Here is a 14,486-nt window from a genome sequence, read left to right on the forward strand (position 1 = left end):
AGCTCTCAGGGACAGTTTCAAAGAGGTATGGGAGGAGCCAGGATATATAGGAGCTTTACCAAAAAAAAAAAAAAAGAAAAACCCCAAAAAACCAAATGAACAACAACAACAAAACCAGGTAGTCTCAACATCAAAAGATGACTGCTAATTAAAGAAAAACCAGATATCTCAAGTTAATGAATTTAGTGCTTTTCTGTATGGGAAGATGCAAGAGCCTGGACTGAATGAAATTATTCCTTTGCTATGCAGCTTAACTATCTAGGGCCAGTAGTCTCTTTTTTTTCTCCATCCTGAATCCCTTCAGGGTGTACCATTGGGGTGGGGGGTAGAGGGAATGCGGCTATAGTGGCTGATGGCTCAATGGCCGCAACATCTTGTTTACTGATGTGGCAGGTGACATTCTTAGTCCACACTGCCATCCAGTGCTTCTGTAGCTGAGGCCCATATGGAAACTTACACTATTTCAGGAGGTGCAGACCGCACAGGCCCATGATCATGACTCCAAAGCCCAGGGAGGCGAGGTGACAGCCTGACACTTGCAGCTAGGTAGTGGCAAACTGGTATCAGGTCCAGTTTACAGATTTCCTCTGCCCTGGGCTGCTTCGCTGGGATGCTCAGGTGTTCTCTGAAAGAAATGACTAGTCCATAACCTGCAATGGTCACGCCAAGTGCTGGGTGTAGAACAGAGAGTGGGTCCCCTCGTGTGGCCCATGAGGCTGCTCCAGGAGGATCCAGATAGTTCTGGGAAGAGAATGGATCACGGCCAGAGGCTTGTTAACAACAAGGCTGATAGCAATGATTCAGACATGCGTTTTTATTTTATTTTATTCCAGTCACAAAATGCTTTCGTGTTGTTTAGGCCAAATGTGTTTCTGATGCTTCCAGTCTTTGCCAAACTGAGGACCAGATCATTTGCTTGTTTTACTTATTAAGTGAGCAGCTACAGATGGCAAATAAATTGAACATTATACTTTATCACTAAAAAGTTAGAACCAAGTTCCCTGTGTTTATGGCAAGTTTCCTTTGTTCAGTAGACACAAAGATTTGTTTACATTTCCTTAGTTCTCCCTGGAAACATACTGCTTGAGCCAGCTATTACACTGATTTCAAGGTGCCCTGTAATCCTTGTTTTTGTTTTAGGTAGGTATGATATAGAACTTCACGGACAAATTAACCACTCTCGCCTGCAGTGTATTAGTTATGTGATCTTGGGCAGGTGGCCTCATCCCTCAGATCTGTTCTGTAAAGTCAGGACTGGACATGGCCAGGAAACCAATCAGTTCGATGGATAATCATTCCCCATTTTTAGGCATAAGTTATTTGTGAGAAAAAGAAAAGAAAAAAATAACTAATATAATAGCAGAAACTTTCACATGCTGTTTGCTCTGTGCCAGACCCTATTCAAAGTACTTTCCATGTATTAATTAATATAATCCTCACAGTAGCCCTATGAGGAAGATATAATTCTTTTACTAATTTCACAGGTAACAAAACTTGAGACACAGAGAGGTTAAATAACTTGCCCAAGGTCACACAGCTGATAAGTATCAGAACCAGGATGTGAATTCAGACAGTCTAGCTTCAGAGTTTGTGAGGGTTGATTTCATCTGGTGGATCAAGCCGTACTAATTTGTTTTCAATAAATTTGAGCACACCTTCAGAGAATAGTTGAAATACTCCACGCAGTTACAGAACTCTCTGTCTCTTGGCTAATTTATGTTCCTAGAAGAAAAAATTTGAAGAACTGTGTGTCTGTGATTGTGGTATCATGCCAAGTAACTGGGGTTTGGAGGCAAAAGAAACAGCTTAAAGTTCCAGCTCACCCTTTTATATTTTATGCTATGAGGGCTTGGCCAAAAAGGTTGCTGGGATTTCAGTAGCAACTTCCTATGGAGGCAGAACCAAAGAAATAAAGTAGAATTGACTTTTGTTTTCTTGACTAAAACTCAACAGTCATGTTAACCCCTGAGATGCACATCTAGACACTGTCGTCCTGGCCTCTGGGGAGTGTGGTTGATGTTGGCTGGCTCTGATATTTAAAGAAGGTAGAAATCTGGGAGAAGGAGCCAGGCTGTGGGAGTACCTGAGTGATGGCACCTCTTGTCACTGTGGAGACCCCTCTGAAACCATGCAACTCAGATTGGGACTCGAACCCACACACCAGGACTCGAACCCGGCCAAACCCAGGTTGGGACTTGAAACCCACAGTCTTTTAATGGAGATCACACAGCTGGTCCCAGGACTTAATGAAGCTCAGGTTCTTGATGTCTTGTCGCAGAAAGACTTCAGTTGAGAGACAAAGTGATAGGTGAGAAGTGGATTTATTTAGAGAGAAACACACTTCACAGACAGAGGGTGGGCCATCTCAGAAGGTGAGAGGCCCCGATACATGGGGTGGTTAGTTTTTATGGGCTGGGTAATTTCATATGCTAATGAGTGGGAGGATTATTCCAACTATTTTCGGGGAAGGGGCAGGGATTTCCAGGAATTGGGCCACTGCCCATTTTTTGGCCTTTTATGGTTAGCCTCAGAACTGTCATGGTGCTGGTGGGTGTGTCATTTAGATGCTAATATATTACAATGAGCGTATAATGAGGCTCACGGTCCACTGGAAGTCGAATCTTCTGCCATCTTGGACCTAGTTGTTTCTAACCAGTTTTTGTCATGTCCTATGGCTATGTCATTCTTTTAAAGGTTGTGCCCTGCCCCCTTCCCTCCTGTTTCACCTCCAACTCAAAGCTGGACCCATGCTACAGAAAGGACAGGAAACAGGATGTAGCCTCAAGGAGAAGGGCCTATCAGAGGATATCAGGTCAGTGAGGTACCTGGCTTCTGGAGGGAAACCATAACACCAGCCAGAACACATAGCTAAAGGTTAGACCCATTAACCAGACAATCCTGGCTGGAGTTACGGGAAGATCACAGCCCTGTGCATGTGTGGATATTTGTAAACCCCAGCTCTTTTTTAAGGAAGAAGTTTGAATTCTATCCCCACTCCTCAGTGTGACTCAGGCTACCAAAGTAACCTGATGGGGTGGAAAGAGCTAGGTTTTGGAGCCAGAGAGAGCTGAACCAGACCTTGGCTGAGCTGTGTGGCCTTGGGCAAGTCACTTAACCTCTCTGGTCCTAGGTCTCCTCATTGTTGAGCAGCGATAACAATTCCTCCTCCCTTGTGGGGTTATTGGGCAGGTAAATACTAAAGTAAAGCCCCTGGCATATGGCAGGACTTAGAGTCTATCTGTTCTTACTACTGTACTAACCAGCTTGGCTCAGTTGGACTTTGTTTAAGTGCTTGGCTGAGCCTGAGGACCCAAAGTCGTTAGTGCTAGAAGCTTTGGGCACAATGTACAACTTACTGTGTGACCACAGGGCAAGCCAGCTAATCTCTGAGACATCTCCTCTGCAGCTGGGCATCATGATAATTCCTGTGCCTTTCCTACCTCACGGGGTTATTAGAGGATAACAGGAGACAGAGTAAAAGGCATTACACAGAAGTTGTTATTATTATAAAAATAATAGAACATTGATTAATATTTTTGAGTGCTTACTTTTCGCCATATACTAGTTTAAATGCTTCCTATGCCTTGCCTGATTTAATTTTAATCCTCTCACAGTTTTGCCAGGTAGAGGGGGTGGAGCAGGGATTCACTACTAAGGATCTTGGCGGTACTTTCTGGGATACTGATATGTTCTGTTGTTCTATATCTTGATAGGGGCATTGGTTACATGGGTACATGCATTTGTCAAGACTCGTGGGGCTGTGTAATTAAGACTGATACATTTCATAGAATATAAATTATATCTCAATTAAAAATTGAATGCATAGAATAATATATTGTAATGTGTTGTGGTAGACATGAGTAACATTATGGAAATAATTTCATTTCCTCACCACTTTGTCTGCCAGCAACCTGGCCTTCATAACCCTTATTATATCATCACTGACAGGAAGATTTTCAGTATCCTTCCCAATCTTGGGCCATGTGGATATAAATATATTGCTCCTACTTTTCCAGTTTTTCATACTTTCTCTCTTATCAAAAGTGGACAAGCTGGTAGGATCTTTGCCAGAAGGTTAAGAGGGATGTCATTTTGGGGTGAGGTAAATTTTACTTCTTTTTCTTTTTCACTGTATTGTTTGAGTTTGTAACAAGGAGCATGTTTTTTTTTTTTTACACTCAAACACAAAAGCTCATCTTGTCTTGGCCGAGAAAGTACATTTATCCATGGGTACCACATAGTCATTTGAAAACTTTGCGTTTTATACCATGGTTAGTAACAAATTTCCTTCCATCAGCAAACTCTATGGGTGATTGTTTAGTAGTCACAGAGTCTCGGTAAAGGGATGATTTCAACCATCCCTTGTCTGTCTCCACCATGCCGCTCCTGTTCAGTCTCTCTGTGGTCTGGGGCACACAGAGTGAGTTTGGGTTGCTTGGAGGTGCTCTCCAGCAGTCTGCCCCTCTCACCTGCCTGCTTCTCCCTGTGCACAGAGTCTTACCTGACCCTCGATGAACCGATGAATAACATCACCACGTCCCTGGGGCAGACGGCAGAACTGCACTGCAAAGTCTCTGGGAATCCGCCTCCCACTATCCGCTGGTTCAAAAATGATGCACCTGTGGTTCAGGAGCCCCGGAGGATCTCCTTTCGGGCAACCAACTATGGCTCTCGGCTACGGATTAGAAACCTTGACACCACAGACACGGGCTACTTCCAGTGCGTGGCGACGAACGGCAAGAAGGTGGTTTCTACCACTGGAGTCTTGTTTGTCAAGTTCGGTAAGCAGCTTCCTACTGGGGATGGCCTTTGGCCCTCAGCCCCCACGGGGGTGAGGAGGTACTGGGTGTGCCCAGCAACGCAGAAGCTGGTCCTCTGGTACCCATTTTAGAAATAAGTAAACCAAGGCCCAGCAGTTAAGTACTGTGCTCAGGGTCACCCAGCCAGTAAACTGCAGAGCAGGAGCAGAGACCAGAGAGGTCTGACCTCAGCCCCAGTTCTAAGTCACCACATCCGTGAATTCTTCTCAGCAAGAATGTTCCTTGTCCAGAGAAGTTGGGAAGGTTTCCAGCACGCAGGCCCCTTTTCTGTCCAGCTGCCATCGAAGACCCCCGCCTGCTGTTGCCATCCATGTCCTCGTGCCCATTCAGCCTCCCACTGAAACTCGCTGCATCTCGTGAGGATGCCTGCCCTGACTCATTTTTTAGCCCTTGTCTGAGCATTTTTCAGGCTCTGAACCGTGGGATATAGACACAGTCTCACTGGTATGTTTTTTCATAGAGGTGGTTGGGAGAGCTGGAGCAAAATAATAAATTCCAGAAAAATAAATATCACCTCGGGGTGGCTGGGAACTTCAGTCTGTAATGGTTTGGCTGTCCTGATGTTCACCCTCCAATAACCCAGTCTGACTGTTTCTTTTGTTTTTCTTTCATTTCTTCAGGCCCCCCTCCCACTGCAAGTCCAGGGTCCTCGTAAGTACTTATATCTTCTTTCTTGTCTTTTTTAAACGCTTCTCCAGAGTTGCTAGGGCAAACGCAATGTTGTCCTCTGCTTGGGTCAAAACACTGTGTTTCCAGATTTCATTCCATCTTGCCCTGCCCTCATTCCATTTTGCTTTTTCTTTGATATGAAGATTCATAGGAGACCAGCACTGGCAGTGATCTCAAGCATGGTAATGTTGATTCTGAGCAATCAAAGCAAAAAATCTACTTACATGTACTATTTTAAAATTAAGCTAACATTTAGTCACAATGGATTTGGTAAAATCAAACAAAAAAAATGAAACAGTGCTGGCTTAGGAACCTATACTCTAGTCTTTGCTTAAAAGGATCTGTTCTCCGTTTCTGCAAATATTTCTGATGCTTTAGTTATTGAACAGGTCATCTGTTGGGTGATCACTTTATTTTTATTCCCTTTAAAAAACTCAGAGGCAGAAGTTCTGACTCACCTAGGAGAAGAAAGCCCGGGGTCTGGATGATAGTTACATGGAAGTTTGATTCATTTTGAGTCCCTTTTTAATAGAGTCTCAAGATCCAGTTTCTTCAACTGACACTATTGTTGATACACTTTTCCTTTTCCGGCTAAGGGAATCTCTTCTTTCATTGTAGGAGCATCCACTTGGCATATTTTTCTTTATGTATAAGTTTTATTTGGGGGGAGAGACCCATTTATTAAAACCCTTACTCTGCAAGAAAATATATTCCATATTTTGTAGATTTCTGAAGTAAAACTTGCCGGGTTCTGCCATGAGAGCATCAAAATGCCTGGCCTTGACTAAACCAATGGCAAATACAACAGCTGCTTAATTTGCTCTAATCCTCTCTGTGCCTCTTAATTACAGTGTGGGATATTTTAATATATTTGTATGTCCCTGGAGGCCCAGTGGCCCACAATCCCATTAATAAAACAGGTAATGGGTAAAAATAAACATTGGCTTTCAGCCACACTGTTCTGCTATTTCATCAGCCAATTAAAGGCAACTGTTAAAAGAGTCTTTAAAATCACCCAAGTGCTAACTGCATTCTACTTGCTCAGGTAGAAAATGCTGATTCATCTTAAAACAGATCAGAAGTGTGGTCACTGTGCCTTGCATTTCTTTCTCTTTTTTTTATAATAAATTTATTTATTTATTTATTTATTTTTGGCTGCGTTGGGTCTTCGTTGCTGTGCGCGGGGTTTCTTTTTATTCGTGGCGAGCGGGGGCTAATCTTCGTTGCGGTGCACAGTCCTCTCATTACGGTGGCTTCTCTTGTTGCGGAGCACAGGCTCTAGGTTCGCGGGCTTCAGTAGTTGTGGCACGTGGGCTCAGTAGTTGTGGCTCACGGGCTCTAGAGCGCAGGCTCAGTAGTCATGGCACAAGGGCCCAGTTGCTCCGCGGCGTGTGAGATCTTCCCGGGCCAGGGCTCGCACCCGTGTCCCCTGCATTGGCAGGCAGATTCTCAACCACTGCGCCACCAGGGAAGCCCTGCCTTGCATTTCTTGAAGTTAACCTTTTTTTTCTTTTTTTTTTTTTTTTTTTGATGAACTCACTTATTGGTTGATATGTGGAATCCCTTTGAAGTCTTATGTAAGCAAAGATGAAAACTTTTGTTACGGGCTGTAAAAATGCTTCCCACGCTGGTACCTTATTTGTTCCTGTTAATCTGAGTTTCAAATGTTGTAATCTGTATCCTAGGTTGATTAATGTGGTTCACTAGTCTGCCTTTGCTATTAAGCACTGGGCTGTTGACTTTCTACCTGTTGTATTTGCATCAGAGTTCCTTTTTTTAGTATCAAAATTATTTTTAAACCCTTTTATGTCCTGACTTGAAGTTTTCATTCTTTCCTGCTACCTTTCTGAGGAACCCAGTCTATCTTTCATGGTTTTTAATTTCATACAAAGATAGTATTCTGCTTTTGTGAGCTGCTATCTATGGAAAGCGTATTGAAGTTACTTAAGGATGCTCAACCGTAGCTACAAGTATCCTTTGATGTCAGGCACTCTGTTTTATGTTAGCTGTCCATTTATCCATCATGTTAATCGGCAATAGCATGAAATGTACAGTTGCCATGTTTGCTTGGAGGGAGCTGCAAAAAAAATACAATCAAAGTTGGAACTCCCACAGGGCCTTCTGCAGCTCAATCTTTATCCTCAGTTTGGCATTTTGATACCCTTTTCTCGCATTCCCTTAGAAACTGGCGATGTAGCCTGCTTTTTTCTCCTTTCTCAGCTGCCACCACTTACCCTATCTCTAAGAGTTCCTTTCTTCCTAAGACTTACTCCCAAATGGAATGCTAGTTCCCTTCTCTATCCTCATAGCCCTCAACAAGCAGCCAAACCTCCCTACAAGGGGACAGGCAGGACGTAACAAAATAATAGCCATATATCACCGCATTGAGGAGTGCTCTGAAAGCCTTTTGTCAAACTGCACAGTCCTTTCCCAACGCAGGAGTAAAGTGCAGTTATAAGATGGCTCTGTTTGCTTGAAGGTGGCACCGCAAGAGTTACTGCAAGGAAACCAAATGCAAGTTCATGACGCACCTGACATTTGGAACAGTGAAATATATTAGGTGTATGAAACCTGGTGAGAGCTGAGTGCCCACTGAGGCCACAGGGCTATATACCCCTGGTCTGGGATGGGCTTGTAGGGCCCTGGGGACTATGGCCCAGGAAGGCAAAGCATGTGAGGCACTCGCCACTCCCTCTAGGGACTGCATCAGGTCCTCACATGAAGCTTCCAGGATGGCATTTTAGTTTGTAGTAGGAGCAAGTTAGAGCTGTTGGTTTGTCTTCTGTTCATAGCTGCAGGCTAGCTTTCTTCTGTCATTGCTGGGTCCTGCCCACCTCTAACAATTATCGGACCTGGGGCATGAGCACAAGTGGAGGCCCACATACCACACATCTACATATTTAAATGTTGTAAATCAGGCTAGCAAACTGTTCAGTGAAATATGTTCTGTCCTCCCACATTGACACATATACCTTCATAATGACAAAAGTTAAAAATACATGCAAAATTATGGTTTGTATATGCCTGGAAGCCAGGTACTATCAAAAATGGCTACTTTAATCATTCTTCTTCATGTCTGGATATTCTGTAAATGGGGCCAGAGATATTACATGTAATTCATAGATTGTTACATATTAGTTCCATTAAAACTTTTTTTATTGCCTTCATTTCAGCAGAATGAATACCTATGTTGTTCTAAACAAGATTTTCACATAGTGTGTATTCTTTGGACATTCTTTGGCTTGTAGGTGCATCACCCCATTTTCTGCTTTGATACTCGCATGGCATTCTCCCTGTGTGTGTCTCCAAATTTCCTCTTTCCGTAAGGACACCAGTCATATTGTATTTGGACCCATCCCAATGACCCCTTTTAAGCATGATTACAGGGGTAACAGATTACCTCTGTAATCAAGTTACCCTGTTTCCAAATAAGATCACATTCTGAGCCGTTGGGGATTATGACTTCAACATGTGAATTTAAGGGCACACAATTTGACTCATAACATGTAATATTACAAAATTTTTCTCAGCCATGTGAAACTGTTGTAAATGTACTCTGATTTGTGAGAACTTTCAGAAGCACTGATTGGAATATAAAGCAAAACAGGAAAATGGATGCTCGGTTATACTGGGAATGATAGTTTGTGGTACAAGAATCTATTGCATTCAGACTGGGAAGAAGAATTTGACAAGTTGATTAATTTATCTTTTACTGAAGTGCTTTTTTTTTTTCTCTCTTGTTTAAGCTACTATTTTTTTTTAAAACATCTTTATTGAAGTATAATTGCTTTACAATGGTGTGCTATTTTCTGCTTTATAACAAAGTGAATCAGTTATACATATACATATGTTCCCATATCTCTTCCCTTTTGTGTCTCCCTCCCTCCCACCCTCCCTATCCCATCCCTCTAGGTGGTCACAAAGCACCGAGCTGATCTCCCTGTGCTATGCAGCTGCTTCCCACTAGCTATCTATTTTACGTTTGGTAGTGTATATATGTCCATGCCACTCTCTCACTTCGTCCCAGCTTACCCTTCCCCCTTCCCCCTCCCCCCTCCCCATATCTTCAAGTCCATTCTCTAGTAGGTCTGTGTCTTTATTCCCGTCTTGCCCGTAGTTTCTTCATGACCTTTTTTTTTTTTTTTCTTAGATTCCATGTATATGTGTTAGCATATGGTATTTGTTTTTCTCTTTCTGACTTACTTCACTCTGTATGACAGACTCTAGGTCCATCCACCTCACTACAAATAACTCAATTTTGTTTCTTTTTATGGCTGAGTAATATTCCATTGTATATATGTGCCACATCTTCTTTATCCATTCACCTGTTGATGGACACTTAGGTTGCTTCCATGTCCCGGCTATTGTAAATAGAGCTGCAATGAACATTTTGGTACATGACTCTTTTTGAATTTTGGTTTTCTCAGGGTATATGCCCAGCAGTGGGATTGCTGCGTCGTATGGTAGTTCTATTTTTAGTTTTTTAAGGAACCTCCATACTGTTCTCCATAGTGGCTGTATCAATTTACATTCCCACCAACAGTGCAAGAGGGTTCCCTTTTCTCCACACCCTCTCCAGCATTTATTGTTTGTATATTTTTTGATGATGGCCGTTCTGACCGGTGTGAGATGATATCTCATTGTAGTTTTGATTTGCATTTCTCTAATGATTAATGATGTTGAGCATTCTTTCATGTGTTTTTTGGCAATCTGTATATCTTCTTTGGAGAAATGTCCATTTAGGTCTTCTGCCCATTTTTGGATTGGGTTGTTTGTTTTTTTGATATTGAGCTGCATGAGCTGCTTGTATATTTTGGAGATTAATCCTTTGTCAGTTGCTTCATTTGCAAATATTTTCTCCCATTCTGAGGATTGTCTTTTCATCTTGTTTATGGTTTCCTTTGGTGTGCAAAAGCTTTTAAGTTTCATTAGGTCCCATTTGTTTATTTTTGTTTTTATTTCCATTTCTCTAGGAGGTGGCTCAAAAAGGATCTTGCTGTGATGTATGTCATAGAGTGTTCTGCCTATGTTTTCGTCTAAGAGTTTGATAGTGTCTGGCCTTACATTTAGGTCTTTAATCCATTTTGAGTTTATTTTTGTGTATGGTGTTAGGGAGTGTTCTAATTTCATACTTTTACATGTACCTGTCCAGTTTTCCCAGCACCACTTATTGAAGAGGCTGTCTTTTCTCCACTGTATATTCTTGCCTCCTTTATCAAAGATAAGGTGACCTGAACTGCTTTTGCCACTGCAATCCTTCCTGCTCTCCAAGCAGTGTCCATCACTGCTGCTGGCAGTGGCACAACTCACAAACCTTCACAGTATACAATCATGGTTGTCTTCTGTTTCAAGGACATAGGGTAAGAGATGTTAGAGAAGTGATCCCTAGGACCAGGACAGTGTTAGTCGGTCACGGGAATGGATGTTTAAGGCTTGGATCACTGTGCCAGCACTAAGTGCCAGATCCCAAGAGGCAGAGATGTACTGCCTCTACATACTCTATGTGTACTCTACGCTTACTCAGTTTATTTTCTATGTACTTTTTGTATGTGGGCCCGGGACAGGGGCCTTCTTCTTTTTCTTTTTTTTTTTAATAACAATTTTACTGAGATGTAGTTCACATGACATAAAATTCACGATTTTAAAGTGTAAAATTCAGTGTTTCTAATATATTCACAGTGTGGTGTAACCTTCACTACTATCTTATTTTAGAATATTTTCACCATCTCATAAAGAATCTCCTCCCAGTCCCTGATAACCTCTAGTCTGCTTTCTGTCTCTATGAATTTGCCTGGTCTATATATTTCATATAAGTAGAATCATACAATATTTGTCCTTTTGTGCCTGGCTTCTTTTATCTAGCATACTGGTTTCAGGGTTCATCCACATTATAGCATGTGTCGGTACTTCATCCTTTTTTATGGCTGAATAATGTTCCATTGTATTCCATGTTTTGTTTATCCATTCATCTATTGGTGGACTTTTGGGTTACTGCCACTTTTTGCCTATTCTGAATAATGCTGCAATGTTCATGTACAAGTCTTTGTGGGGTGTGTGTTTTCTGTTCTCTTGAATGTATACCTAGGAATGGAATTCCAGGGGCATATGGTATTTCTATGTTTAACTTTTTGAGGAACTGCAAAACTCTTTTCCAAAGGGCTGTACCATTTTATGTGCCATTTTATACTCCTACAAAGAATGTATGAAGGTTCCAATTTCTCCTATTTTCCTTCTATTTATTTTTAATTATTATAACCATCCTAGTGGATGTGCAGTTGTGATTTTTTTTCATTGTGATTTTGATTTGCATTTTTCTAATGCCTAATGATGTTGGACATCTTTTCATGTGCTCATTAGCCATTTGTATGTCTTCTTTGGAGAAAGGGCTGTTCAAATTCTTTGCCCATTTTTAAATTGGGTTTTTTGTAAGAGTTCTTCACATATTTTGGATACTGTACCCTTATCAGATATATGACTTGCCGGTATTTTCTCCCACTCTATGGGTGTCTTTTCATTTGCTTAATAGTGTTCTTTGAAACAAAAAAGTTTTAAATTTTGATGAAGTTCAATTTATTATTTTTTTTATTTGGTTGCTTGTGCTTTTGAGAAACCATTGCCTGATACAGGAGCACAAAGATTTATTCCTATCTTTTCTTCTTACTTTTATAGTTTTAGTTCTTACATTTAGGTTTTTGGTTCATTTTGAGTTAAATTTTGTCTATGGTATGAGGTAGGAATCCAGATTCATTCTTTTGCACATGGAAATCCAGTCTTCTCAACACCATTTGTGGAAAAGACTATTCTTTACCTATTGAATTGTCTTGGCACCCTGTTAAGAACCAATTGACCATAAATGTATGTGTTTATTTCTGGACTCTCAATTCTACTCCATTGATTGATGTCAGTATTCTTTATGCCAGTTCCACACAGTCTTGATTACTGCAGTTTTGTAGTAAGTTTTGAAATCAGGAAATGTGAGTCCTCTCTTTCAGTCAGTGTTCTACTGGAAAAACAGAGCCAGAGATTTATTGCAAGGAGTTGGCTTATGTGATTGTGTGGGCTAGCTAGCCAAGTCTGAAATCCATAGGGTAGGGTGTCAGGAGGAGCAGGCTAGACTCTCCTCGCCAGGTACTCATGCTGCAGTCCATAGATATAATTTCCTCTTCATCAAGGAAGCCTTACTTCTGTGCTAAAGGCCTTTCACCTGATTGGCTCGAACTCACTCATTTATGGACGATGATTTCCTACAGTTAGTCAGCTGACTGTAGATGTTAATTACATCTACACAGTACCTTCACAGCAACACCTAGACTAGTGTTTGAATAACTGGGAACTATACCTTGCCAAGTTGCCACATAAAACTGACCATCACATCCTCCAAAATTGTTCTTCTTTTTGAAGATTTTTTCCCCCTATTCTGAGTTCCCTTGCATTTCCATATGAATTTTAGGGACAGCTTGTTAGTTTCTGCCTAGAGGCCAGCTGGGTTTTTGATACGGATAGCATTGACTCTATAGATCAATTCGGAGAGTATTGTCATCTAAACAATATTGAATCTTCCAGTGCATGAACATGAGGTGTCTTTCTACTTAATTTCTTTCAATAATGTTTTGTAGATTTCAGTGTACAAGTTTTACTCTTTTATGTTAAATTTATTCCTAAATATTTTATTATTTTTCTTGCTATTGTATATGGAATTGTTTTCTTAATTTAGTTTTCAGATTATTCATTGCTACTCTGTAAAGATACAACTGATTTTTGTAAGTCGATTTTATATCTTATACCCTTACTAAACTCATTTATTAGCTCTGTGTGTGTGTGTGTGTGTGTGTGTGTGTGTGTAGCTTCCTTAGTATTTTCTATCATACGATCATGTCATCTGCAAATAGAAACTGTTTTAGTTCTTTCTTTTCAATCTAGATGCCTTTTATTTCTTTTTCTTGTCTAATTGCTGTGACCAGAGCCTCCTGTACAATGTTAAATAGAATTCGTGAGAACAAACATTGTCTTTTCCCTGATCTTAAGGGAAAATCTTTCATGATGCTAGCAGTGGGTTTTTTGTAGATACCTTTTATCAGGCTGAGGAAGTTCTGTCCTTTTCCTATTTTGTTGAGTATTTTTTATTATGAAAGGGTGTTGGATTTTGTCAAATGCTTTTTCTGTGTCTATTGAGATGATCACAATTTTTTGGTCCTTAGTTATATATTAGTGTGGTATACTACATTGATTAATTTTTAATGTTAAACCATGCTTACATTCCTGGAATAATTTCCAGTTAGTCATGATGTATAATTCCTTTTTATATGTTGCTGGATTCAGTTTGCTAGTAATTTTTTTGAGAATTTTTGCATCTATGTTTATAAAAGGTATTGGTCTGTAGTTTCCTTTTTGTATGATGTCTTTGTCTAATTCTGATGTCAGGATAATACTGACCTCTTAGAATGAAAAGTATTCTCTTCTATTTTTGAGGAAGAGTTTGTGAAAATTCTTCCTTAAATGTTTGGTTAAAATTCACCAGTAAAGCCATTTGGGCCTGAACTTTTCTTTGTGGGAAGTTTCAAAATTACTGATTCGACTTCTTTACTTGTTATAGGTCTATTCAGGTTTTCTGTTTCTTTATGAGTCAGTTTTAGTGGTGTGTGTCTTTCTAGGAATTTGTCCATTTCATCTAGATTATCTAAGTTGTTGGTATATAGTTGTTTATAGTTTCTCTTATGTTTTTTAAAATTTCTGTAATATCAGTTGTGATTTAGCTCCTTTCATACCTAATTTTAGTAACTTGTATTTTCTTTTTCTTTTTTTTCTTGGTGAAACTAGCTAGTCTAGCTAAAGGTTTGTTAATTTTATCAGTCTTTTCAAAGAACTACCTTTTGTTGAAAACTGGGCATTTAAATAATGTAATGTGGCAACTCTAGAAATCAGATCACTTCCCTTCTAATGTTGCTGTGTGTTGTTGTTGTTCCTGTTTGTTTAGTGACTTTCCTGGAATAATTCTGA

At 40.4% G+C, this 14,486-nt stretch overlaps 1 protein-coding gene across 2 annotated transcripts in view; it reads left to right on the forward strand.

The window, feature by feature from the left end:
* ROR1 (receptor tyrosine kinase like orphan receptor 1) overlaps positions 1–14,486 on the forward strand; it is a 171,880-nt gene that overhangs the window by 42,173 nt on the left and 115,221 nt on the right. Inside the window, exons 2-3 of one of the 2 annotated variants that reach the window (XM_059923985.1) lie at positions 4,494–4,781; positions 5,441–5,471. The exons of the other annotated variant lie outside the window; for it this stretch is intronic. Of the exons in view, the coding sequence (XP_059779968.1) occupies positions 4,520–4,781; positions 5,441–5,471 (293 nt within the window). The 5' untranslated portion in view covers positions 4,494–4,519. The remainder of the gene's footprint in view (positions 1–4,493; positions 4,782–5,440; positions 5,472–14,486) is intronic. 2 annotated transcript variants of the gene reach the window in all.

The sequence above is a fragment of the Balaenoptera ricei genome, chromosome 1 (assembly GCF_028023285.1).
Source record: "Balaenoptera ricei isolate mBalRic1 chromosome 1, mBalRic1.hap2, whole genome shotgun sequence".
Taxonomy (NCBI): Eukaryota; Metazoa; Chordata; class Mammalia; order Artiodactyla; family Balaenopteridae; genus Balaenoptera; species Balaenoptera ricei.